The following is a 27168-nucleotide window of genomic DNA, read 5'->3' on the forward strand; positions in this document are numbered from 1 at the left end:
TGTACTATACAGACACTTAGATCCTATTTACTGCTTCTCGGAAGACAACAAATGCACTTCTTAGAATTTAAGATACCATTGAGCCCCATACAAGGAAGTAGCATTGTCTAAGTTAGCAAAGGAAGAGCATACCAAATGACTGAATAGCAAAGGCTAAGGCTCCTCTGCAAAGATGCACAACAAAATAATTCAAAGCTGAAAAAACATGCGGTGGCAAGCACTTGACTTTTGTATTATTCTTAATAGCACCCTCACCGTATTTGCCAGACTCAGTGTATGTGTGCACCCCTATAGATACCACTAAGGCAAAAATAAAGCTCCAGTTCAAGAGCCTGAGGCAGCTGCATAGCCAGTACATACAAGCATACACAGAGTCAACAGGAAATTCACCTTCCTTAATTCTTTATTTCATCAAAAATTCCAACTGTGCAACACATCTTACTGTCACACATGTACTCCATACATGAGACTGACAGGTCTAGATGCGTAGAGAACAACAGACAACATTTGGCATAACAACAACTGTTCTATGCTGGGGAATACCAGCCCTTGCACTCAGCAATACTTTGAAGTCTCTGCAGAGAAAAAGCAATGACAGAATGCCTCAGCAGTACACAAAGCCCATCTTGAAAGCATGATGGCTACAAATCACTTTCTTACATAGATTTTGCACAGGATTCTCTGGGGAATCTTGTAGACAAAGCCACGTAAAGGAGACTTGACATTCATCTGCATTATCATCTGTCATGAACAACCTAGAGCTGCAAACACAAAGCAAGAAGTTTCACCTTCAGAATAGTAAGAATGGGTGAGAGTTTAGATGGGAACTCACCCACACTTCAGAGCGATGAGCTACTTTGGAAAGCAGTGCTCATGAACACTGGTTACTCTCAATGCTTATTAAACTGGCTAATGGAACTCCAGTACTGGAACACCTGCGTGGCGTTCTCTAGTTGTGCTTTGTTACTGAGTACAACTTTGAGCACTTTTGTGTGGATGTCTAGGGTGGATTTGGTACCTCTTTGTTTGGGCAAAGCAAAGCACTGCTATTGTTTGCAGTGCTCTTTATGCTACACTAGGTACATGTCTCAACCCACACAACAGCTGAGCAGATTGTTAAAGCAAGATTGGAGTTATACCCAGGAAAAATGGTTGAATCAAAACTACCTTTCCATATCAGTACCACAGTTTGATTACTTTGGCTCTTTCATATGGATGACACTTAATTTTTAGATAGCTGCAGATGAAGCTACTGTTCTACTATACTTTCTTTGGGCAACAGTACTTAAGTGCAATGAAGAACAGGAATGGTTGACTGCTTAAAAATTCTGTGTTAAGGAACCAGAAAAGCCAAGATTAGTGATCTAGACAGTTTTTAAACACATGGAAAGAGAGTGTAGTTTTTAAAGCTTCTGTGAATTGAGAAAATGCCACAGCAGCTTTGGATTAACCCTGACAAGTTCAGTGGTGACAGGCAAGAATAGATCTCCAGGTAGGACCTGGAACCAACCTACCTGTCAGGCTGACAGTGATTCACTCAGTGCCCTTTGCTTTGATAAAATGATTAACAAGGTAGAAGCAACTGCACAAAGTTGCTCTATGCTGGCTCTGGCACACAGAGCAATCCCATCTCCTGGTTCTATTTGTTCTGTTACTTGGACTGAAAGGAAGGCAAGAGGATTACAGTTGGTCCATTAGGAGGGCAATTCAAATGCTGCTTATGTTACAGAGCCAAGCTGACACCATTTCTGCGAAATGCCAAATGTGCTACAATTCTCACCACACAGTCCAAAGAAAGGGAAAAAAAAATCTAAGCCTGAAGCTCTGGGAAAAAGTACAAACAGTTTGCTGCAGGGAAAAATTTACATGTTTTAGACTGAGGGGAAATTGAAATAACAAATACTTAAAAAGCCAAACCCCACAAAGAAGAAAGATGATGGATACAGTATAGCACAATTGATATTGTCAGGACCAGTGCTTGAGATAACTCACATGGCTTACTAGTTCTCTCACAGTACTGGTATCCAGTCCTTAGCATTCATCTTCCAGATGCATGAATGCTTGAGTTTCTGTAAATAAGAGATTAACAATACTGAACAAAATGAAAACTGGAACAGTACTTTGTTGCACTGTTTCAGCTGCCTCTAAAGAAACTACATTGTCAAGTTCTATGGTTAAGGCAGTTTGTCTCACAAACCTTTGGGTACAATGGTCCTGGGCTGGCTTTGGTACACCTCATTCTGTATTTTCTTTTCTGAAACACTTTCAAAGGCAAAACTAAATTTATTCTTTAGTAGGAGAGGCATTTATTACATGTAGAGTTCTACCTTTTCCTATTATAAAGGAAGAAAACTTTCACCCTCTGTGAAAAGATCTGTTTCAAGAGACAATTGAGACCAACTTGAAGGACACTCCAGTAAGAACTTAAGTTTTTAAAGATCAATGCATATATTAACAGCTTTGAAGTAATAGAGTGCAAAAACCTCACTCACCTTTGTTAGAAATCAGATACTCTATGCCTATGTTTGTTGTTAGATGATGTATTGCTCTCGAAGTACCAGAAAGACCTGACAAGGTTTTTTGATTCTTTCAGGTCAGGCTGTCAACTGCATGATTGTTTTCAATGAAACATAGGCTACTACAACAGGTTTGCTGCCTACCAGACCATGTTGCACATTTGCAGCTGGAACAACACTACATTTTATAAGTTAAGAAATGCAATTGCATCTGAACATGAAAAACATTTTAAAGTCAAGGTATGTAAATTTACTGCACACAAGGAATGCCATTAAGTTTCCATTCTACATACTCAGGTGAAAAATTTGTTAAAAAGTCAAGAAACAAAAGAGCATAAAATCTGTAATAGGCAACAATATACAAAGTTTCAAATATAAAATTGTGACTTGTATAGTTTGTTATTTTCATCTTTTCACAAGAGTAAATTAAAAGAACCACACATCACTGAACTTCTACACAAGCTTCTTGTGTTTCAATGTCATTTATTGAGGAGTGAATGAGATACTGTCAGACATGCCAAAGAGACTTCACATTCAAGGGCTGGAAGCTGAACAGCTTTCCTCATTGAGTCACTGTACAAGTTGTTTTTGGGAATCGAAAGTGCGATCAATGAGGTCTTCATGCTCGATGTTTGTCTTCAGTTTTTCATCTTTTGATCTACTACCTTGTTGGGCAGAAGAACACTTTCTACCCTACAAAGACTCACACTCCAATTAATACAATTAACACTAGATGTAGAGAAATGTTTATCTGTTATAACGTACATCTACTGCTGAAGGTCTTATGTCTAATGAGAAAATTCAACTTGTTTCCCTTTCACCATCGTATGGATGGCTGATACCGTTAGAAAAATACTCTTCAGTGCTATTGTAGGGTTTACAGGAAACTTCTTCCATGTTGTGGGATAGAAACCGATTTAAACACCATTCTGAAAGAATGCTTCTTCCTGCTGCCACTGCCTGTAGGTTGCAGAATGGCCTACACGCACTACAGTTCTGGTTTTACTCAGAAAAGAAACAAAAGAAACCTAAACAATAGGGTAAACGTTTATTTGGAGTTAGTTTTCTTGCAGATGATAATTAAGGCCCTTCAAGCAGAGTTCAGGAGCTCCTGTATGGCTGCCTGTTGATCTGCATTGAGCTGTGATATGCATTCTGTCCACAGTCCTCCGGATGTCTAGGAAAAAAATGAAAAGTGGTCTTTATGTAGGCTGAAAGTGTCCAAGGCACATCCTAAACATTGCTATGTTTACAAAGCTCAACATTCACTCAGCTTATTCCTGTGATATATATGCCAGAGACTGAAATCTTCAGTTACACACAGTGCTACACAGATTCAACATGAGATGCTCCAAAAGGCTAAACAGCAGCAGAGTAATTGATTTGGAACTCCCTGTAACCACTACATGGGTTGACAACTGACACTCCTGTGTTAATCACAGCCTAAACCATTTGCTCCGTTTTGCACTGAAGTTAAAAGACCCCTGTTCAGGCAAAACTGAACCATGCCTCTTCCATATGAGTGTTTTGGGCACTGGGGCAGCAGTAACACACTCGGAGCTTCGAGGTGAACGCTGGGATTACAGCCTGATGTGCCACATGTAGGTGTGCAAAATTCTGCTACCAACAAAGGGCATGGCTCTCTAGTGTAAGGAATGGTCAATTAATTCCCAGAGAGAACTGCAGAGCATCTGTCTGGGAAAATGTAAACCCTTCATCTGTGCTATTACAGTCCTCAGCTGAGACATTAGCTTTTAAAGTCACCATCAGTGAGGACTGTTCTACTGGCACCAGAGAGTGCTGAATACTAATCAAGATTGAGGAAAAATATTTCTTCACTTATCAATAGAAACTGAAAGTAATTGGCACCCTGCTTTGTTTAGGACAATGACAGGGAAAAAATTGCAGGTGACTGACTTTAGGTCTCTAGATTGGCTTGTGCAGTAACAGTATAATTTAAGTAAATTTAAAAAGAAGTTTAGTTTATATTTGGTATATTTTACATTCAGTTCTATTATAATGCCCTTTTCTCGAAATTTAAAAAGTTTAAAAAATATAAAAATGGATTCACAAAATTCAAAAATAAATGCTCTCAAATTTAAGTTTGTGGGTTTAGTTTTAAATAACATTAGGCATTTTAGACTCAATGTATGATGAAATATTGCAGAATTAAATGTACTCTTCCAACATTTCTGATGCATGTTTAAATTGATACTTTAAACTGAAATATTTCTGGCCTGACAATACCTAAGCAAAGAAGTTTATATTCAATTCCTATTATGACCATGTTGCTCATGTCAGGCACTGGCAGTGAAACAGCTTACTGAGATCATTAAAAAAAAAAAGTCTACTGGAATCTGGGAAGCAGGAGCTTGTTAGCAACTACACAACCTTGAAAATTCCTATCAGAGTATAAAACTCTTACAGTCAGTTACAGCATAAAAGTCTTTCAGCTTTACTAAAGTAAAAATACTATGTGTGAAGAGAAACAGGATTGATAACACTGTGCTAAAATTGTATTTTTTAAAACTGTCTTAGGTTACAATGTAAGATGTAACCAAAAGATGTAACCACCATCTGTTAAAACCAGTTGGCCCAGTGTTCTTTGTCTCTTCCATGACACATCCCTGGTAACTCCCTCCGGAGGGATATCTTCAGTTAATGGGCCATCCAGCCTCACTGCATGACTCATAGAATTACATCATCCCATTGTGAGATGCTCCGCCCCGGGGGAGGAACTGAGCTTTCCTACCTGGATATAATCTGAGGTTTGGACCACTGGTTGCCCTTGCCTACTGGATGCCCAGAGGACAAGAGCTACATAACCACCACTGGACCTTCAGAGGAAGACCAGACCCTTCTACAGGATCACTGCTTCAACAGAACCACATCTATCCCCTCAGGAGGACTGCAGCCACCATCTTATCGGACTGCTACTGCCACCCTGACTAACAGGGTGTCAGGTTGTATCCTAACTCTGTCAGTGTTTTTGTATCATTGCATTTATTTTTAATTTTCCTATTAAATTGTAGTTCTGATTTCGAGTCTCTCACTGCTTTGCTTTCAAGCTAGTACAAAAAGACACGACTTCTAAGATTTTTTTTCCCTCCCTGGTCTGAAGGTAAATCATTCAGTCAATGCTAAAGGTCTTGTCTCATATTAATGCTCCTATCAATCCTGGCCAAAACCAGACATTGCTGTACACAACTAATCTATACGTGTATGTGCCACTGTATTGTTAAAAAAATAAATCATCATCTAACCTTGATGATTTGAGGTAAAGTGAACAAATGCATTAGGTAAACCCTAATACAAAGTTCCATTCCCAGACTTTAAGTACTAACAGCAAGGATTTGTATCTGTCAGGCAGAATCTAGAGCAGCCACTTATACCACTTTCACTTTGAAACTTGGCTCCATTTCCTTCTCTTTATGCCTTCAAAATTTTAACAGCTTTTTCTACCAGACATAATGGATCTCTCAAGACTGATACACTCATACAGGTGAACCCTTTCCAACATCAAGTGTTCCTAAAATTCTTGAACCTGAATTTTGCCAAAGCAGGTCAGGTAGAAAGGTCAATAATTGAAGATCTGCTGCTCAAAATCCTCCATGCTTTTTTATGAGCGAGATGCTTACCAGGCACACTCCTTTCTCTCATTAATGCTACATTCACCCAACAACATTTGGCCCTGGAACAAATCTGCCCTATGAGCACTCTCACTTACAGCACTGCAGAGAAGCTTTGCTTAAGTATTTGGACATCCCCATCATCATTAAGTGACTCATTATGGCATAAAGGAGGTGAACCTTACGGCAGTTCCCCAAAGGCAGGGAAAACATTGAACAGCCACCTATATTTGCACTGGATTAAAAAGGGCAGTAGTAAAATAACTTGTGGTTTGCACTCATTCGCTAACAAAGAACCCAAACTGCCTGCTGTATTAGAAAGTCACCACAGGATGCTGGGGACCCTTTACAAGAACCACATATTGGATCAAATCCTGCAGTACAGTTCACTGATAAAAGGACATGCAGATTTCTCTCCAGATTCTAATTTCTGACTCAGAAAAAAAACCCCCAAAAAACTAATACTGGCTCGCACATTAACCACCTCACTGCATGTAAGTTAGTTACAGTTATTTTATTCAAGTGCAAATGTCACCAAGTTTCATCATTAATCATTGAAGGAATGTCCAAGGATCTCCAAGATCACTGGTTGAACCATTATTCTCTAAGGAGAGAAGGCTCTCAAAACTGGTTTAACAGTTTAGTTACTTCTGCAAACAGATTCTAAATGTTCCCTTTATACTTAAACAAGCATTTATTTACCTGCACTTGGCGAACAACATTAGCCAGCCGCTTGGTGCATGGATCTTCATGTTTGATAGCTTCATGGATTTCACCATCCGCAATTATACCAAGTATTCTGGGAAGGTTGGAATTGTTGGGACCAAGGACAACTGGGTTATTGCTGTTACAAAATATATATTACAAAGGAATTAATGTTTAACTATAAATAATGTAAACACTTTACACATAAGTGATTTTGAATGATCTTATTCTAAAGCTGCTTATTTAGATTTAAGTTTCACACAGTTGAGTAAGTATGCACAGCTTTGTTGCCTGCTGACAGCATGCTCCCCCTTCTGTTAATATTTAACCAGCTGATTCTTTACTCAGCCTAAACTTTATCAGGAAGAAGTTCTGAACTTTAGAGAATGGCCGGGTTCCATGCAGATGGAACTGTAAACAGTGTGACAGAAATACCCTGCCTAAAAGGACTTATTCCTCTCTCTGTGCCTCCCAGGACGTTGTGTTACTGGCATCAAGAGCGCTGGTAACTTCAGCTCTCTGCCAGCACTCCCGATGACACAGCAAGCAAGCAGTTCTGCTCCCTCTTTCCCAGACAAATGCTGGAGTGGAGGAGTGTTAGCTATCAGGAATCTGTGTGGAACACATGATCTACTTCCAGCCCTGCCACGTACCACTGCTGGAACGCAGAGGCTGTGAATGTAGGACTGGCAGAGCTCCAGAGAAGCAGGTAGCCAGGCTGAGCCACCTGCACAGAGCTGGGTACAGAAGTGTGCTGGTACTGCAATTCCCAATTTCTATGTTCCTGTTTACATGCACACCTGGCAGCATTATTATGGTGTCTCTACATAATGGTTCTATAATCAGTCTATGGACCTCAGTTGCCATTTTGAGACTTTGTCTTAATAAAGCACCAAGAGATACAAGGTATTCACAAAACAAAAAAGACTGCAAGAAATCTAAGTTACTTCCTTTATATTTTTTCTAAGATGTAATACAATTCCAGCCAGAATGTGCTTGCTACATAACACCTCAGAGGCCACATTCTTTCACTCATTTATGAAGTGCACCACACTAGAATAACCATTTACTTTTTTTTCTCCATTTACCTATGGGAGGGAGCACAAATCCAAAGAATAAACTGTGGAATAAGATGCTTTCAATAATAACTGAAATAATTGAGATAGCACTGTACAATGAATTTTTCCGTATTATTTCTCTACTTTATATTTCACTTTGTTGGAAAGCAAAAAGGTGCAAAACTACTTATAAAGGTTACAAAAAGGGGCTGCAAGAGCATGTATGCTGCTTTTAAGAGAAAAGACCGATCAGTTATTAGTGCTGATATGTAAGCAGAGTATCAAAAAATTTCCTGAAATTTTCTGTACAAGTTTTCTGCAGACCATTTCTCATTATGTACACATAAAGCAGCCAGGATTTTTTTCCATACCAACACTATTTAGGACAGGAACAATAACTGTTTAAAAAAACATCAGTAACATCAAGAAAGGCTCAGTTCTGACATTCCAAATTATCTTCTCTAACCCATATGTAGATTAACCTCACAGTTTCTCAGTTTTGGAAAAAGAGTGCAAGGAAAGTGCACGCAAACAGGCTTACTTTCTGCATTAGTGTGAAGACTTTGCCTTACCTCTCAAGTAAGTCACACAGATAATTGAAAGTATGAACAGCTTCTTCTTTGTCTTCATGAAGTGGAAGCCATGATAACCAGTGTGGAAGGACTTCTTCAACATTTATACAGTCAGGCTTGAACTTCATTATCTTTCCTATCGCTGAAATGCAGTTTTCTGTTGCATTGACATTCTCTTTGGCTTTGGCATCTGGTGACTGAATGACTCTCACCAGCAATGGAAGCGCCTCTAATTGTTAAACAACACAAGAATAAAGTTTAATGCACAATCAAGCTATACTTTATTAGTATCACAAATTCTACTTGAGACAACTCTATGTATTAAAACCAGGATTTTTTGTGTTCCAAGCACTAAAATCCAGTCATTTCAATGTTCCACTGCTTCTAGGTTCTTCTCTGCTCAATAATTATTGTATGAAAACCAAACAGATAAATAAAGCTCTGCAAGGAAACAGAAGGAAACAGCTACTGCAGAAGTTTGAATTTTCTTTAGAAGTTCAGAAGAAAATAATATTCCCATGTCTCTCAACTGGAATTATGCAATCTAAAACACACAAGACACTGCAGATAGCAAGCATTATCTGTTTAATCCAATATGCTCTAAAAACACAGGAGGAGGAAAAGCATTGCTACAGTGACATTCACAGTAATGTGAACTATAGTGCACATCCCCAGCGTATGCCTGCTGTGTATCTACTCCTTGTGGGCACATCTGTACATAAAAATAGGTACGTATGTACACATACACACCTTCTGCCACTAAAACGTGCCCTAGGAAAAGCTCATAGGAGTAATCTCATCTGGTCAATCAACCTGGCATAGTTTAGATCACAAATATCAAGGAAAGGAAATGTCTTTCAACGGAGGAAAAATGCCAGTTTTCTTCCTAGGTTAATAGCAATTATATTTTTTTAATAGTCACGTGGGTAACCACATGCACACTTCTAAATGAACATTAATATCGTGTTTTTAGCTACTAGTGTCCATGCAGACTTTCAAGCACACTACATGCAAGCAGGAACAATTGTCCTTGTGTTCTTCTGCTAAAAATAAAATAGTACGGCTGTGGAATTCTATATCAGCACAGCAAACAGGTTGTGGAATTGTACAGAAAGCACACTTCAAAATAACTAATTACTGAGGAAGAGCGAGATCTCACACTACTGAATTTTGATGAGTAAGTAGCAGTTTTGCAATTAAAGAATACACAATCACACTTTCTATATTAAGTCCACTGCATTAGATTTTTGAAGAATTAAGCAGCAGTGGTAAAAACTGTTAAACATTACAGAACTACAGAAACATCAGACCCACTAGCTTATGTATCGAATGCAGGATAATGATGCTGGACTATTCTGCAAAGCAGAATTTGTTTCAGAGAGGTCTACAGTGTCCAGGCCAACTGAGTCTGCATTTTATACCTCAGGTTTTCGTGGCTGCTGAAGCTAAATCTCATCTCATCTGTATCTCATTCACTAATATTAATGGATGACTCTCTAGGTATGTGTGTCCTTGCAACTGCAAAATTAGGAGGGCATCAAAATGAATCAGCATAATTTTCTCCCTACAGCCTACCAGACAAGTCTTCACCTTGTCTATAAAACAGATCCATTCTCACATGGATGTTGTGTTAGATAAACCTTAAAAAAAGCCTTTTGACAATAAAAGACCCATCTTCTATAATGTTAAGCTTTTTTCCAAGGACTGACTGCGCTGACATCTGGCACCACACAGTTTTGAGGCCATTGATGTGATTTAGGAAGAAATGCCTGCAGTTAATTGATACAATTCTCACAGAGAACAGATAATTATATTCTTCCACCAACATAACAGAAGCAACCCTGCCAGTTGCATCAATTGTAACCTTGTATCCCTGTTGCTGTAGTTTTCCTTCTATCTTATTTTTTTGCTCTTTATGAAATCTGGTTTTAGTGCCATTTGTTTCATCAGTGTAGCTCACGTGCCATTTACAAGTTCTCCCTATATTCCTGGACTTTTTTTAACTGACTGCCAAAAATGCTTGTATCAATACCTCTGATTTTTCTGAAGAGTATTTACATACTCTTCAAACTTGTAAAAGAACAATATGCCAGTGCTATACATCACCAGTAAAGAAAATAAGTTACAAACAAAAGTTCACAAACATGATGTTTTTAGAGAAATAGCAAAACCTGTGGGGTAGATAATGTCTCATGCCATGGATTTACTTTGTTTCTAATCACAGCTTATCTTCATCAATTAAAATAAATCACAAAGTTCTTTCATGTACATACAAAAGGATTTCGAATACTTTTGAGGTGTCTGCTAAACTGTATGCTGTAAATTGAAAGTTTATTTTATCTAAAATTCAACTTCAGGACAAGCCAAGTGTCTGGACATAATCAGGGATTATTTGTCCAAATAAAAAGAAAAGTATCGAAGATGTTACAAAGTTTAAGTGGTGTAAGATAAAGTGCAATTAATGAAAAACATAATTAGACTTCAACAGAAGCGAAAAAGCTCAAAAAAATTCAAAATCAGAACTATCTAGACAACACTAAGTTTTCAGGCTCTTAATGATTCATTGCAAGGCTTCCCACACTGCTTTTTTCTTTTCTTTTTAAAAAGACTGATTATTAACAATGAAAATTACAACCCTGATTGATGTAGGCAAGATTTGTGTTAGTCCCTATCAGATGATTCTTATTTTCTTACATCATCTAATTCAGCTTTCATTTAAGATTCATGTGAAATACATATTCTAAATACATACTTAGATGACTAAATATTCTTAAATAAAAAAAAAGGAAAACCTTTGATAAGGGGTGCTACTTAGTGTGCAAGAGGACTGCTAGCAGACAATCATTTCTTTAAATTTAAGATGAATGTGAAGTTTCAAAGAAATTGGAAACATTCAGAAGTAAAGGAGACAAAGTGTTTCTGGTAAGTATTATCACACTCATTTCATGTCTTACTTTGCAGATATCAGGCTCCTTTTTATAAAATCGGAAAGAAGAGAGCCACATTAGTTGTATTCTAGGCTATTCTTTAATATAGGGCTTTTGTGTAGTTTTTCCAGACATCCAAAGGCTTTTGCATTAATATGTAACCACATTAATATTAGTAGAAAGCATCTATGACACAGCTGTGTATCAGAAAGACAGTTTTTACGAAATTAACATTTGCATGCCAGATCATGCTAAAAAAAGAATACGGAAAGCAAGTTTGCTAAGCAGTAAGTGCTGCAACAGAAATGCTACTAAGCATAACAACAGTAAAAGCCCGAGGAACTCAGGTACTTTGTCAATCCATCACCAGTCTACCACACAGGTTATACTGGCAATCTATTTCACTTCCAAGGGGAAGAGACTTCATCTACCAAAAGGTGAGCCATCTTTATTTCTTGCCCTGACCCCCACATTCCAAGAGTCCCGTCAGCCGCAGGTCCGTACCTGGGCAGAAGGGCCGGTAGCTGTCCCCGCCGAACTGTGCCATCACTCCCACTCCATAGGCAGCTGCCTGCCGAACCTCCGGGCTGCTGTCACACACCGACTCCAGCATGGGCCGCAGGAAGTACTCGGCGTACTTGAAGGAGGCAGGGCTGCAGTGCTCCACAATATCATCAAAGATGCACAGCCCCCACTGCCGGTCTGGCCACGGCCGATGCGGACACTGTGGCGCAAACACACAACAGTTAGGACACCCTGAAATTATTGTACAGCCAATGATTATACCAACAACAATCACAGCAACAGTGGTCTAACACTTTTGTTAAAATCTTCATGGATTAAATTCAACCCTAAAACCAGGTAATTTGCAGTAGTGATAGTTCCACCAATACCACCACCAAAACAAAATCCAGGTGGCTATCTTTGCACCTCTATTTCACACTCTGTTACATATATAAGTTTCAATTTTTCCCCATGAGTCTGCAACACTTTCTTGGCCCTCCTCTTGAAATCTATTTTAGAGATACTAGATCGTCTCAAGGAAATGAAATTTCTCAAAACAGTTGTGTGTGTCAATGATCCTGGGTCTTGCAATACAAATTTTAAGTAGCACAGCAGTGACCCTGCTCAAAAGCATAGGATAACAATTTCATTCTTGATCTAGAATGAACCTTGTATTTTGTAAAACAGTAATTGCTACCTTCTATCTACCAAGTTCTCTAAGACTTCAGCATGGAAGGGATATTCAAGTATCAGAAAAATAACAAAATTTAAACTAAAGGAAAGCAAGCTACTTACAATTAGGTTGACAATTAGTGGAAGTAACCTTTCAAACCATGGCAGTACCTTCTCCCTGTAACTACTGAATATTGAGTGCAAAATGTCCGATACTTTAGTCAAAATATAAACGTCACTGTCATCCTGAAAGGAAAAGGATACAATTCACATGAAGACTAACAATCTTTAACAGAGTGGAACTCACTTAGTGGAAGTGCTAAGGTATCTAAATTAATGGAATAAATTTTATGGCTTTGTGATAAAGATTGTGGTAAAAATACAACAAATATTATTCTCTTCCTCTTGTTGTTTATTTGGCACCTTGCCCAGTTAATAAATCAAACCGGTCAAGTAAAGAGCCTTACCTCAAAGCTATCAATTCAAGTTGTATCTACAGGCCAGGATTATTCCCTGGACACTTATGCTGGGAAAACTCTAACTTTCTTTTACAGCAACTTTTGTTCTACACAGCACTGTCCCCTTAACCAGATTATACTTTAACAGGCAGGGAAAACGGTACAGCTAGTTTCTGGTCCCTTGACCTTGACCTTTCTCACCTTCTGGTGACAAACTAGTAATTATTTCTCGTGCAAGACACAGCTTCCCACAATTGGATATTTAAACCCTTCCTAGTGACACAATTTCGGTGTTGTCAAGGCACAACTTAAGCAGTAACCCTGGAACATACACATAATGACATTAAGAGGCAGAGAACTGCTGCAGCACACCACAAGGTCTACCTAGCCTGGTAGTGCCTGTTGAGCAATAGTTGATAACATCCTTGGGAAGAGAGTGTAACTCTTGCTTGGTGTATGCCTTCCACTCTCTACCAAATCAGCAATTTAGTTACTGCTGAAGTGAGGGCTATATCTGAAACTACTGTCTGAGTAACCTTCATGACTTCTGTGCCTCTTGTATTTCTGCTGCCTTGAGGTAAGGGCTACATAAACATACTCTGAGACCCAAGGTATATATCCAAATGTTACTCATGGCCGTATGTTAATTCCGTCCATATAGCAAGTGACATTCTGGTTCCACCCCTCCTTTCACAGGGTAATGCAGACAAATCTTTCTTCAGACTTTACAGAAAAATCCACAAACATTAGAACATTTTTTAAAATGCCTTGCAACTCTGTTGCAGAGTACAGACTCAGCTTTTCTGAAACTGCTGCCTGCTTGCATTTTCTCTCATTATCAGTATAGAATGAAACATAGGAAATAAAAGGGTCTTGGAGGGAATAAAAATCTATCCTCTTGAATGCTGGCCTAATTCTAAAAAGCCTAAAAAGAGGCTCAAGAACTGCACTGTTATTTAAGACAGTATTTACATATGGGTATATGATTTCTGGAGTCTGCACATACAGGTTAAACTCATGTGATCAAGCTTCCTACCTGCATTGTGCAGACAAAAAATTTCTTAGTTCTTTAATTTACTGAGCATCCTTTGTCTCATATTATAAGCAGGAGTCATTCATTATTACTCTCTCTCCATACTAATAATGATTTAATAAAATTATTGTATCTCTTCTACAATCACCTCCACTTTAAACTATTAACTCACTTTGGTACCTTATGGTGTAAGTAGTTATTTTGGTATTTTCTCATAAGCAAACACATTATGGCAGTTGTTTATCCTGCTGTCCTTCTCTGATACCGTTTTGGGGCTATTCTTTTTGAGACAGGCTCCTGACATGACACACCAGACATCCTGGAATCAGAAGTATAGGGCCCCAAGTTTAAGAGCCACCTAACTTGCAAGGCTCAGAGAAAAAGCAAGTCAGCAGGGCTAGACCAAGGGACCTCATTGCAGTCTACAACTTCCTCACTGGGGGAAGAGGAGGAGCAGGCACTGATTTCTTCTCTGTGGTGACCAGTGACAGGACCAGAGGGAATGGCCTGAAGATGTGTCAGGGGAGGTTTAGGTGGGATATTAGAAAAAGGTTCTTCACCCAGGAGGTGGCTGGGCACTGAACAGGCTCCCCACGGAAGTGGTCGCAGCACCAAGTCTGTCTAAGTTCAAGGAGTATTTGGCCAGCGCTCTCAGGCACATGGTGTGACTCTTGGGGATGGTCCTGTGCAGGGCCAGGAGTTGGAGTCAATGATCCTTGTGGGTCCCTTGCCAACTCAGCTTATGCTGTGATTAAATAATCTGCCGTCAAATCTGTATCAGTGTTAATGTCATCCAAGAAGTGTTTGAGAGGATGAAGAAAATAAAAAGCTATATCCTGAATTTCTTACTTCAGTATACCAGACAAGGAAACCTTTCATATTTCTTTAATTCACAAATGTAATGTGACCCATTTGTTACTGAAAGTTTTGAAAGACTATGGTAACAACAGTCTTCTATGAAGAGATTATACTGAGGATGCACTATGCTCTGAGTAGAAAGTATATTTGAGCAATATTTTATCCTGGTGCTTGATGAGTGGAAAAACTGTTCAAACTAACTTACTTCATCTTGTAATGACTCTTCAACTTGTTCATCATAGTCTTCATCTTGTCTTTTCACTAAATGAAAAAAAAAAAAAATTAAACCACTACCTTTCTGTAAGTGCAGAAGAAGCCTGTGAAAGAGTAAAATTACGCAGAAACAAATTTAGAAAACAGGAAACAGTAGCTAAAAATGCAAAAGGAATTTTCCATCTTTAAGAAGCTTCAAAAAGCTTTCACAGAAAAACAAAAAGTATTGGACAGCTCAGTTTAAGAATGTGTAAAAAAAGCACAGGTAATAGAAATAAACACACCAGCTTGTCCACAAAGACAAGAGAAGAGCTTAGAAATGAGAAACTACCATTGCTTTGAGAAAACTGCAAAGACTTCAGATGAAAAAATACCACAGAAATGATAACACCATAGACGTGCACTGTGTTTCAAGAAAATCTGTCCATCCATCAACTTTTGATTAAAACTCCAGTATTGCTGAAAATGATGCCATCATCTTCTTCATCCTCCAAGAGCTTACAAATATAACTCATGGATTCTGTTGTTTCAAAGTCCAATAACTTAACATCAATATACAAATCAAAGAAATCTAAACAGTTTTTCTCTCTGTGTTCAGAAATAATTAGAAATTCTGCTTTAAAGAACCGCTATATCACATGTTAACAGGATTTGTGTTAACTTACCCTGTCTTAATTCTTGATTTTTAAAGTGCTCTTCTAGTTTTTCTTTCAGTATTCCTCCAAGTTCTTCAAAGTGTTCGTTGTTAAGGCATCCATCTCCCATTACCTCAATGCACTTGTGAAATAAAACAACCAATTTTTCAGCTTTAAAATTTAACATTAGCAGTCTTAATGAAGTCTAAGCATGCAAAGAATATTAATACATGCTCTGGATCACTGGCAGGAATAATACTAGTAGAACAGTCATACTGTAATCAAGGCTCTAATTATACAAGTAAGGCATAGTACCACTGTACATTTCACACCCATAATTTCAGTTGCTTGTGGTTAAAGTGGAACAAATTTGGTAATTGTTTTAGGTTAATACTTTGGGATAAAAAAAAAAAAAATCCAACTTTTCCCATCAGCTATAACAACATTTATAGTCAAAACAAATTTCCTGTAGAGGAAGCCTTGCATTTATTCGAGCCATTTAAAGGAACATCAAACATGTCAGTTCTTATTTCAAAAAGCTACAAGCAGTGATGCCATGAAATTTGTAAGAACGTTACCTTTGCAAAAGAGTGCATGATTTCTGAGAGGACATCAGACTCCGGCTCTGTCCCAATGGCTTTGATGAGCGCATCACACATGAAGTGCCACATCTGCGTGAGGTACTCTGGCCCACGAACCCTGGCACATTCAAGCAGGAGGGGCATTGACTCTGCTGCTGCCACTCGAACACGTGTCATTATTAAGGCAATACAGCAATCAACACCAACAAAGTGCTTAGAATTTAAGACCCCACCACCATAATGAAGTTCTTAGTTTTCTACCTGAAATTCATTTCACTACAATCCATTCACTTGATTTCTTAATTAGCTATAGATTAAATCATAGGAAAATTACACTGTCTGCTATTTAAAAGTGGCTTCAGGCCTGTTTCAGGCCATGACAGAAAAGCTGCTCAAGTTCTCTTCTGCTTTGTTACACAAAAATCACTTTTTCTACTGATCGCTTATTTGAAAAGCAACTAGGGGAAAAAGCAGGAATACATTGCCTAAAATAGTGTGTCTAAAACAACAATCTCTGAAACCATTTCTGCTACAAAGCCACAGAATATTTTAACACTAACACTTCCAATTCATTTAGGAAAACAGCAAGCACAATTTTGATTCTAAGTTTCCGTTTTCACAGTGGAATTTGTTAATAGGATATCATCATGGAAATAGAACTTCAACAATGGAACCATCAGCTTTACAACTTGCTCTGTGTATTCCACAAATCCTTCTTTTAGCTCTTTTGCATAGCAAACCTGAAAAATAGAGCACAGATACACCTCTTTTAAGGGAAAACACTTATATTTTTCAACTACGTAAATGTGAGAGAGAGATTGTTAAAAGTGCAAGGGTTTTTTAGTTTATTTTAAAAAACATGCAATAATCCATTTACTTTCCCCCTCAACTGTGGTAATTTGAGAAACCCTGATAGCAGCATGAGTTCTTGCTCTTAGGACATGCATGTATTTTTCAAAACAAATTCAGAAACAGCAATATTTGTAGAAAGGAACTACTTTTTTAACATATCCAATTTCTTAAGTTTTGTCAACAAAGGAAAACTATCTGTTAGTTTTAAAAATTTTAAGCTCTCAACTAAATAAAGTATTTCTAATCAACTAAACCACACGCAACAAAGTGCCTGTAATTGAAACTAAGCAAAAGATCTTTCACGTGAGACAAAAAAGAGTATTTTGATTACAGATTTTGGCTTCAGATTCGATTGACCAGAAACACATAGATCACCAAAACTGTTCTGTTACTCACCAGCATCTGGCATGCAGTTGCTTTTTCTTCTAGGCCTGCAGTTTTAATTCCAAAACTCTGCTGATCGCCTATGCTTACAAATTCCCAACCATCATCATCACTCATATTCTCCATATCTTGTGCTGTTATACAGAGGGGAGGAAAAATAATTTAAAAGTGCTACAAAATAATTTATTTCAATATATTTTTCAAGCAAATCATCATCTTCAACCTACTGTCTAAAAGAGCTACTTCAGGTTTAATGGATGCAGTCTTCATTAAAGGTCCCATGACAACAGGAAGGTACTGCTGAAACTCCTTTCCAAGAATTTTACACATTCTGGCCCATGCAGAGATCATGTAAGAAATCTAGAAAAGAGAAGGCAGAATTTTCATGTCCCACAACTTATTTTAATGCACACTTAAAAGGAAAGCATAAAGGAAATATATTAGAGAATAGGACTTTTAAAAAGAATTTGTCAGCAGTCCATAAAGCTTTTTTCAAAGAGAAGTAATCCAATATGCAATCCATATAAAAATGCATCTTCAAAAGACATCCCAAGTCTAACAACACCTTGACAGTACCACTGATCAAAGTAGCTATACATGTAAAAATGTGACAGTGTAAGATTCGTGATTGCATTGCAAGTGCCTGTTTTAAAAAACTAATTTTTTTTCTGAAATATTTCCCAGATTCACACGATACTAACTGAGCCACATTCCTGAAAATGGTAAAATAGAGCAAAAAGAAAAAAAAAAAAAAAAGAGTGCAGTACTGTGTTTTCAGAGGAGTATTTGTTTTCAGATGTACAAGTCAAAATAGCTCTCTGCTCATTAGAACAGCTGCCTAACAAATCTTGTTGATCTATTTATAAGAAGGTGACAGCAAGCTCAAATTTCTTCAGCAAATATAGGTCCTGGAAGTCTCATTTCCTAACCATGCTTCTGTGAAAGATTCTAGGGCCATCTCAATGTCAAGTTTTGTAAGACAGGCTGGATAATTAGCCTGAAGTGCTACGGGTGGGGCAGAAACATGATGTATACAAGGAATGTTTTTAATACCAACTAGCTATAAAGACAATTTTAGCATACCTGTGGATCATCATCTTCTAGATCACTGAAGTCAGTCTGTGTCTTCAATAATAGCTGCATTACATCTGATGCATCCTGCATAAACTAGATATAGGAAACAACTATGTTTTTAAAGGCAAATTAAGATGCAACTTCTCAGAGACTTAAACGCTCACAAACTTTTTCAGGCATCCACATACAAAACTATACTAAGTTTCCTTTGAACTGCATACATTTTGCCCCTGAAACTGCCTAAATGAGATGTCACGACATTTCTCCTAAGGCAAAAAGAAACTTCAGTGTGACAAGAATTACTTAAGCTACAATAAGATTCTATTGCAAATTTGTGAATCTAAGCAGCAAGACAGTCACCTCAGAAATGAAAACACAAAGACAAGCATAGAAATCAGTAACAATACAGCTGTATGTTTAACAAGTGATTATATTAATTCAATGCTAACAAAAAACAAAGACATTAAAAAATATATTTAGACCATTATATAAAATCTAAGCTTACCTTTTCTTTGCCAACAGCAAGACCAATTAGACTGATGCATTCAATAGTCTTTCCTCGTAAAAGTCTTAATTCCTTCTGAACAGCATTTTCAACAATGTGTTTCAAGGAGGGCATAAATAAATCATAGTAGGGAACAAACTTCTCCTCTACTGTATCAGCAACTGATGCAATTGAAGTCACAACTTGCTCCAAAACTAGCTTAGTGCCTTTCTGTATCAACTTGGAAAGGGGAAGAATAAAGTGTTATATTTCTAAAGCACACATTTTACTTAAAAGCATGCCAAATGTAAAAATCTGCTCTCGCTTGTATACTAATTCTTGTCTATTTAGACCAACATCAGCAGATACGTATACTGGATCATTTCTGAGGTCTTAGTTCAGCTATACTTATTCTGCCTATGTGACAAGGTTATCTTCCAGGAAACAATTTGTTCAGTGTATTATACCTCTTGTAATTTTACCACCATAATGGAATGAAGATGCTTCACTAGATTATCCAAATACGGAATAAGCAGTGACTTGGGACAATCTTCAGTGAAGTTTATGAGTGCCGCAGCCGCATGGGCTTGAACACGCTGGCTGCCTTGATCCTCCATGGTTTGTAGAAGAGCTCCTATCACCTGAAAAAGAAATATTTATTTTCAGAAAACGAGTTTCTGAAGAGATCATAATTTTACCACTTTTTTTTCCCCTACTACTCTACTACTTGCCTTCTCATGGAATTTCTTTTGAAACCCAGGTGCAAAGTCAGTTGCCATTTGTCCAATAGCGTTACAAGCAGCGTATCTTACTCTCGGATGCTGAAAAAATATTTCCCTTAAATAGTTAACAAACATTTGTGAGAGCAGAAATGAAAATATTTTGAAATAATTACTAGAACTATACTCACAGGATCCTGAAGGAATAGCAAAACAAAATTAACTATTTCATTTAAAATTCCTTCCATCTGTTGGTGGCAACCTTCTCCGATGGCAGAGAGTGCCATCAAGCCAGCATGCCTGTATTTCCAGTCAGCTACAGAAGAGTAAAAATGAAGCGTTACTCATTTTGGAAACTCCAAAGAACCACAAAGACAAATCACCTTTTCTTTTCAGGGGCTGGGGGACACAGGAGGAGGTAGAGTGAAGAACAGGAGATGGAAGGGAAGTTAATGCATCTACTTGATTTGTTAAATACTTTTCCATTTTCCTCATACATACTTCCAGAGATGCACAAAAAATTGAGTGTCTAATCCAGACCAAATCCAGACCTAGAAAAAAGAATTCTTAACTGCTGATACAAGTACGTACATAGTACTAGTACCTGGAAACTGCATTTTAATTAAATGAGCTGACCAGGCAAACATCAGGACAGTATTTTTATTTCCCTCTCCCCCATCTGTCTTCTGTTTTAATTCCTCAAGAAAAAGGTCTAATGACTCAAACAATATCTAAATTTAAAACAAATAAATGATTGGTACTAAACTTTTAAGCAGTCTTCTTAAGGTTGTAAGAACTGTAACATTCCACTTATAGATGTAAACTTTCCCCACCTGCAAGTCCTACTAGCCTATTCTCAGGATAGTGGGTATTGTTGGAATGAATCTTTCATGCCCCTCTCTTTTGCAGAAGGGAAAACCAAAGGAATAAACAGGTTTACCAAACAACCTGTGGGAAAGGCATGTTACAGAACTTATCTCCAAAACAGCGTAGTATTTCATTATTGCTAGTAACATACTACATTCCTGGAATGAAGAACAACACAATTCAGAGCAGTGGAATCCTGACACTCAATCTTCTGTCTGACCAGGATGAGATGAAGTATCGTCTTGACAGAAGGTACAACAGAAAAGCAGCAGTTTATTTTGTGCCATTTCAGTTCATTAGATGCTCCTAGTTAAGCCTACACCTCACGACTCTCACTGCATTACTGTTACCATGTATTCCAAACTTGAAATTAATGAATCTTCAAAATGAAACACAATCATCTTTGGACTATCTGGACACCCAGTCAAAACGCAAAAGTCTTAAATTATTATTTCAATAAATATTTGTGAGAAAGAAGGGATAAGAGAAGAAGTTTGACTTCCGGGAATACTGTCAATACTTTAATCTAAATGTCTTCACCTTTCCTCTCAACTCCCTACCAGTGAGAGCCTCCAATCCAAACAACATCTTTTTCATTTCCCTTCTCCAAAGAGTATTAATGGTTATGGAAAGCTCTGACCCAGAAGAAAGCAAGCATCAGGCACGAGTTGCATGACCTCCCCTTCACAGGAGTCAGGTCTTTCAGTGATTAGGCTCCACACTTCTCTGAATGCACTACGGAACTAGCTAGTTGCCAGCCTGGAAGCTACCAACACTGCATCAGGTTAGCCCATTTCCTTAATAAAACTTTATAAAAAAAACTTTAATTCCAAACAGATTTTGTAAGTGTTCACACACAGCAAGTGCTACCCTCTCTGTTCCATACCCAAAATGCTAACAAGCCTTTTCTGGACTGGGTTTTAAACCAGGAGAGTAGAAATAGTATCCAGAACTCCTGCCATTATCTTCTACTCCAAAGGCTCAAATCATAGGTCAAGTAAAAGCGCATGAAAGCAATGCACAGCATTTTTTTCAATAATTGGCTGAGCAGGCATTACAGGTATTTTAAGAGGAAAAGAAGCATACAAAGCAACTGATAAGAAAGAATATATGGGAACACCTCATGAAACAAGTATTAAAATCAGCATACCAGAAGACAGCCAGCCTACCAATGACCCCTGTCCATCAAATTCCAGGGGGAAAAATCTAACAAATTTCCCTCTATGAACTGTAATGTATTAAAATTTCACTTAAATGCAGCACTTCTGAAGAAGCAAAACCACTGAGCTACAGAAAAACAAGCAGCACTTTAGACAAACTTAAGGTACTGTGCGGGTCTGTTTAGGGATTTAGAGAGAATATTTTTAAATGAAAACCCGCCAAGTTTTCCCTTATTTTTATGTAATTCCCAGACTGTTTCAAAAAAATGTAGTTTTTTTATGACATCTCTGCTCAGCTGTCCATGTTCCAGAAAAAATGTTGTAATACACTGTGTAAGTTTAATAAATCACAATCTAAGAGAAGGTATAAACTTTCAAGTTCACAGCATTTACAGTTTTTGCTGCTGACATCAAAAGTGGAAATGTATCATAACATATCAAGTAGCTAAACATGAAGACTTAAGAGGTACTGAAGTTCCTGGAAAGGACACAATTGTTAAAAAATAAGAAAAAAAAATGCAGTTACTTACGATTCTGAAGCATTTGCATAATATGTTCTTTAATCATAGGCAAAACAAGTTTCCCTCCAAGGCCACATGCCATCCTGTCCAGTGCACTCTCACCAGCCACTGCATTGCTAAATATCAGTTACACAAATATCAGTGGTTTGATATGTACAATGAAACAAGTAGTCCAACAGAGTGTCTTTTCCTGCAGTTCTAATCTTCAAACTTTTGCCATCTGAAAACATGAGCCTCTTCAAGTAAATAAACCATACCCAAACCTAAAAACACACACACCAGTCACAAAATAGTTATTTACTATACACTGAAACATTTGTTTTCTGCAGGCCACTGATTAAGTCTACTACCAAAGAAACTTGAGCCTTACTAGCACTAGGACCAAAGGTACAGATTGAATTTCACAGCAGATACACACACCTAGAAAGCTGAAACTAAATTTGCAATGAATGAAACAATAATACTGGCCATCACCTTTTTGTCACGAGAACATAAACCAGTTCAGACTTGCTATGATTCAGGTGAACCAGCAGAATTCAAACTCTGGCACACAAGAGACCTTTCTTGTATGGTTGTACTCAGTAGCACAGTCTTCTATCAATGACTCAGGCAGAAAACACCCAGTTCAGCTGCGGAATTTGTGACTCTTGGCCAGTTACAGAACTCAGAATAGCCAAACGTTATCTGTGCAAAGTGATTTGTTCCACCCAATGGAATTATTCCCTACAGAAAAGCAAGAAAGTTTCCAGGATACAGATAACTACTGTTACAGTCTGGGTACAGCTGGCAGTGTAATAACTCAAGGTTATTACAGTCCATCCTAGACACCCATGATGATGAAAAAGCTGAGTAATTGTTCAAAAAGGGAACAATCTCCCTCTTCTTTAAAATTTCAGTCAGCTGGGTCAGAAACAGGTCTTCAAATTACTATGCTTGAGTCCCCAAATCTCATCACAAACCATAAATAATCTAGAAATTCACATGTTGTGGACAAAGGTGATTGTGAAAAGATATTGACAGTATTGTATTAGTTCCTCAGATTAGTCATGTTCAAATAAACAGACACATCACCAGCAGGACAATGGAGTATATAGCACTAAACTGGAGCAAACTCACTAAAGTTAATAGCAGCTTTCATCTGAAACTCCATTCCCTGAGCTCTTTCTTCCCACCATTAATTCACACATTCAGTTTCAAGAAATAAAGACAGTTTATCTCAGAAAAATGACCACACATCTCCCTGTAATGTTTGCAAGGCTTTTGCCAAGAAAAGAGGAAGTCGGATTAACCTTTTCCTCCTTTAGAATTGCACTCCTTTATGAAGTTGGAGCAACAAAAAACTGGAAATGCTAAAGTATTCCCTGCTGCTTTTGTGTAGGCTGACTCATATCCCCCTTAATCAGATCCGAACACACCCTAATTAGGGTGCAGCCTGATGATCATTGTCCTGTTCCTGGGACTGCACAACAATTTCAGTCTTCTTATGAAGCTACAAAGACTCAAGCACCAGGAGACGTTAGCATGCACATCAGCCACTGAGCTGTCCACAAAGGTGAGCTTCAACAATGGGAAGCACATAGAAGCACTAGGAGTGACCCTGGTGAAAGAAAAACTGCCCTCATACACAGGATCAGCAGAGACCAGCTCATGCCCAGTAATTTGTGTCTAAGCCTCAAGCTCTCCTATTACTCCAAGGGCCAAAGGAGCTATATTTCTTCTTCAGACTAAGGTTGTAGAGCATAACTTGTTTTCTGATCTGTGCTCACTCTACTTGTGACTTCTAACAAAGAAAAGGAAAATTGTCATTACAAAATCCTTAGGCAGCTTAGCTTAGTATTTAGAAGGACAGAGTTACTCTGCTGACAATAAAGAGAAAATGGCATGCCTTAAGTGGATGATTCAGCATACTTAGTAAGCTGCCTAAAGCAAGCCATCTGAATAAATTTCCACACCCTGAAAGGCCTGATAAGGATTTGAACTTTAATATTCTATTTCCCCTTGAAATTTTACTGACTGAAAAGATTCAAATACTTAACAAACCTGAATGTACTGGTGGTGTCTGACACCTGTATAGCAAAATTTCAACACTGAGGAAACAGATTAAAAGGGTATGGTCTACTATGTGAGGGAGAGAAGAAAGGACAGCTCACTTTCAATTTCATAATCAAAGAGAACTAAAAAAATTATTTCCAATAAGGCAAAGATTAAACGGATTATTCCATAAATTCCTATGCATCAGTTCTACAGGTGGCTTTACATGCCTGCTATCTATTAGAAGTTGCTCTACAGCTCAGGGTAAACCAACATCTCTTCTATTGTCTATTTTCCTGTGAAGATCTCTAAGTGTTCTGAGATAAACTGTCTCAAAACACTAATTACATCTGAGTCCGGATAAGCCAGGTATGTCTAAGAAGTGTCTAGACTGGTAAATGAGCATCCATGTCTTTATGGAAGTGTGGAGATTGTTACCTCCTACACCTATTTCTGCTTTCTTCTACTTCACTCTAACAGTAGCTGGACAAGAGCAAATGTAACAGGACGCTGTACACAAACCACTATTCCAGTAAAAAGTCGGAGCAAGCTACAAAGCATGCAGGAATAAGCAAATCCAAATGACCAGACATCTTGAGATCTTTCTTGCCTAACACAGAACAAGATAAGCTATTGATAGCCATACCAAGGGATTTAAAATAATAGCAAAATTATAGTATTTTTGAACTAAGTGAAATCCAACAAGGAATTCTGCCATGCATGATGATATCTTTCCAAAGTCATCTTTCTTCTAAAACAATGCATTTTCAAGGGCATAGATACAGAGAAATACCAAGAGATTGGTTGTAGATTATCAAACAGGTCAATATGCTTCAACTTGCCTTCCAGCTAATTTCAGGATTAGCCCTCAATTTAGAGGATTAGGAGGCACTGACTTCTGAAGTGAGTAATATAAATAACAGAAAAAACAAAAGCTAAAGGCTTTGGAAAGCTACAGCAGTACAAAACAGCAGAGAAGGGATATGCATTAGACATATTGTCTAATTACAGTAAATACGAAAACTGAAATAATTTACTTCCTTGCTGAACATTACCTAAGTAACCTACATATAAACTGCTCATGACTGAAGAAACAAAATTACAATAGTTATTTGAATAAAGAAAAAGTAATGCACCACAGGCATTTGCATTCTGCACTTTAAATATGCCTTTAGCCACAGCCTTGATAATATATTGAAACAACTGGTTTCATAATTACCTGTCAAAATCATCATCTGCAAGCTCATCTGCATTTGCCCAATCTTCATCTTCTTCCAAGTCAACCATCATTGCTAACATCTGAGGAACTGAAAAAAAGTTTTAAACTCAGTCTTATCTCTTAAAATATTCTCAAATAACAAGCATGAATTTTAAGTTTTCTCCTTTCAAAAATTTTTGAAGAAAAATATAGCTCTTCTTCCCGTAGCAGATGGCCAAGTCTGTCTAACTGCATCAGCCAATAATTCAGAATTGATTGCCAGAAAAGTATTTCCAGAACATTCAAATTGAGAGTACAAAAATCTTGTGTGTAACTTATCAAGACACAAATTTTTTTTGTAAATCATGACAATTACAAAAAGCAAATTCCTCAGTAAAGTCTATGTTTTTGAAAGAGTTAAAAACAGTATTATATGCCTTAAGAACTCTGATATACTTCCTTAATTTTTCTGAAACTTTGACATCATCCTTTTAACATTTACTAATGAAAGAGACTATCAATTATGAAAGAATACTACAGAACTCTTAGTTTTATTAACGTAATATATTTTGCTAGCTATATGTACAGTGGTCACTTACCATAAAGCTTTTCTCTTACAGTGAGGCCTTGGTCTAGAATTTGAGATTTCCTTTTTTCCACCTAATACAAATTTTGCTTTTGTATCATGAACATTATCTAGCACATTATAATCCACCAGTTTTCTACTCCTACTTCTGTAGATTGATTCTGTCCATTCTTCTCATTCTAAGTCTTTATAGAGACTATTACAAAATCTCTATCACAGCATTAAACTACTATGCAATAAACATCACCTATTTTGACGAGTTCTCACAGGAGGAAGGAGCACAGTGCTCTAATTAAGTATGCCAGTTCCTGTGCCCTTCAGAAGCACAAGGGGTGAAAAGCCCACCTTGCACTTTCAAAGCACAGTAAGGCGCTCTGAAGCACTTCTTTACTTTGTATTACACACCAATCGCTCAGAGCAGTTGTTTGAATTTAGTATCATTTATGCAACAAAGTTTCACTTTTACCTGGAAACAAAAGGTTTCAGTCAAATACTCAGCCTTCCACCTTTAACAATCTTTTTTAGGACAGCCTACCACACATCTTGAAGACAGCCATCACAGCTAACTGCCCTTTACAGCAACCTACCTGAAAAACTAGTAGGCATCCAGTAACTGTCCATGCTGTTAATGAGACTTACTGGAACTGATCAAGTATACTGCAACTGCTGAATTTCACAGTATACCCAAACTATTGTAGTCTACCACAGAGGCAACACCCTAAGCAAACTCACCACCACACAGCTGGACAGATCAGAAACTTCTGGTCAACTGACGACATTAAAAAAATATTGCTCACTGACAGCATTGTAGGGCAAGTATCAAGAAAAGATCAAATTATGGATTTATTTGCTTGGTGTGTTTCTGTATTTTCAGGCAGAGAATATTCTACATCTGCAAAAACCTCCAGAGGGCTTTTATATACTATCAAGA

The 27168-nt window shown here is 37.7% G+C and overlaps 1 protein-coding gene across 1 annotated transcript in view; it reads right to left on the minus strand.

Moving 5' to 3' along the window:
- Positions 1-385: 385 nt before the first annotated feature.
- Positions 386-27168, minus strand: part of IPO5 (importin 5) — a 40189-nt gene continuing 13406 nt past the window's right edge. The window contains exons 8-25 of the mRNA XM_017732627.1: positions 25673-25760; positions 22432-22538; positions 20066-20190; positions 19887-19976; positions 19623-19796; positions 19177-19395; positions 18681-18764; positions 17825-17957; positions 17610-17731; positions 17005-17101; positions 16359-16531; positions 15811-15922; positions 15138-15193; positions 12707-12829; positions 11912-12131; positions 8481-8709; positions 6848-6989; positions 386-3693 (exon numbers count right to left, since the gene is read on the minus strand). Of these exons, the coding sequence (XP_017588116.1) occupies positions 3607-3693; positions 6848-6989; positions 8481-8709; positions 11912-12131; positions 12707-12829; positions 15138-15193; positions 15811-15922; positions 16359-16531; positions 17005-17101; positions 17610-17731; positions 17825-17957; positions 18681-18764; positions 19177-19395; positions 19623-19796; positions 19887-19976; positions 20066-20190; positions 22432-22538; positions 25673-25760 (2381 nt within the window). The 3' untranslated portion in view covers positions 386-3606. The remainder of the gene's footprint in view (positions 3694-6847; positions 6990-8480; positions 8710-11911; positions 12132-12706; positions 12830-15137; positions 15194-15810; positions 15923-16358; positions 16532-17004; positions 17102-17609; positions 17732-17824; positions 17958-18680; positions 18765-19176; positions 19396-19622; positions 19797-19886; positions 19977-20065; positions 20191-22431; positions 22539-25672; positions 25761-27168) is intronic.

Source organism: Corvus brachyrhynchos, unplaced genomic scaffold (assembly GCF_000691975.1).
Source record: "Corvus brachyrhynchos isolate BGI_N302 unplaced genomic scaffold, ASM69197v1 scaffold12, whole genome shotgun sequence".
NCBI classification, from domain to species: Eukaryota; Metazoa; Chordata; class Aves; order Passeriformes; family Corvidae; genus Corvus; species Corvus brachyrhynchos.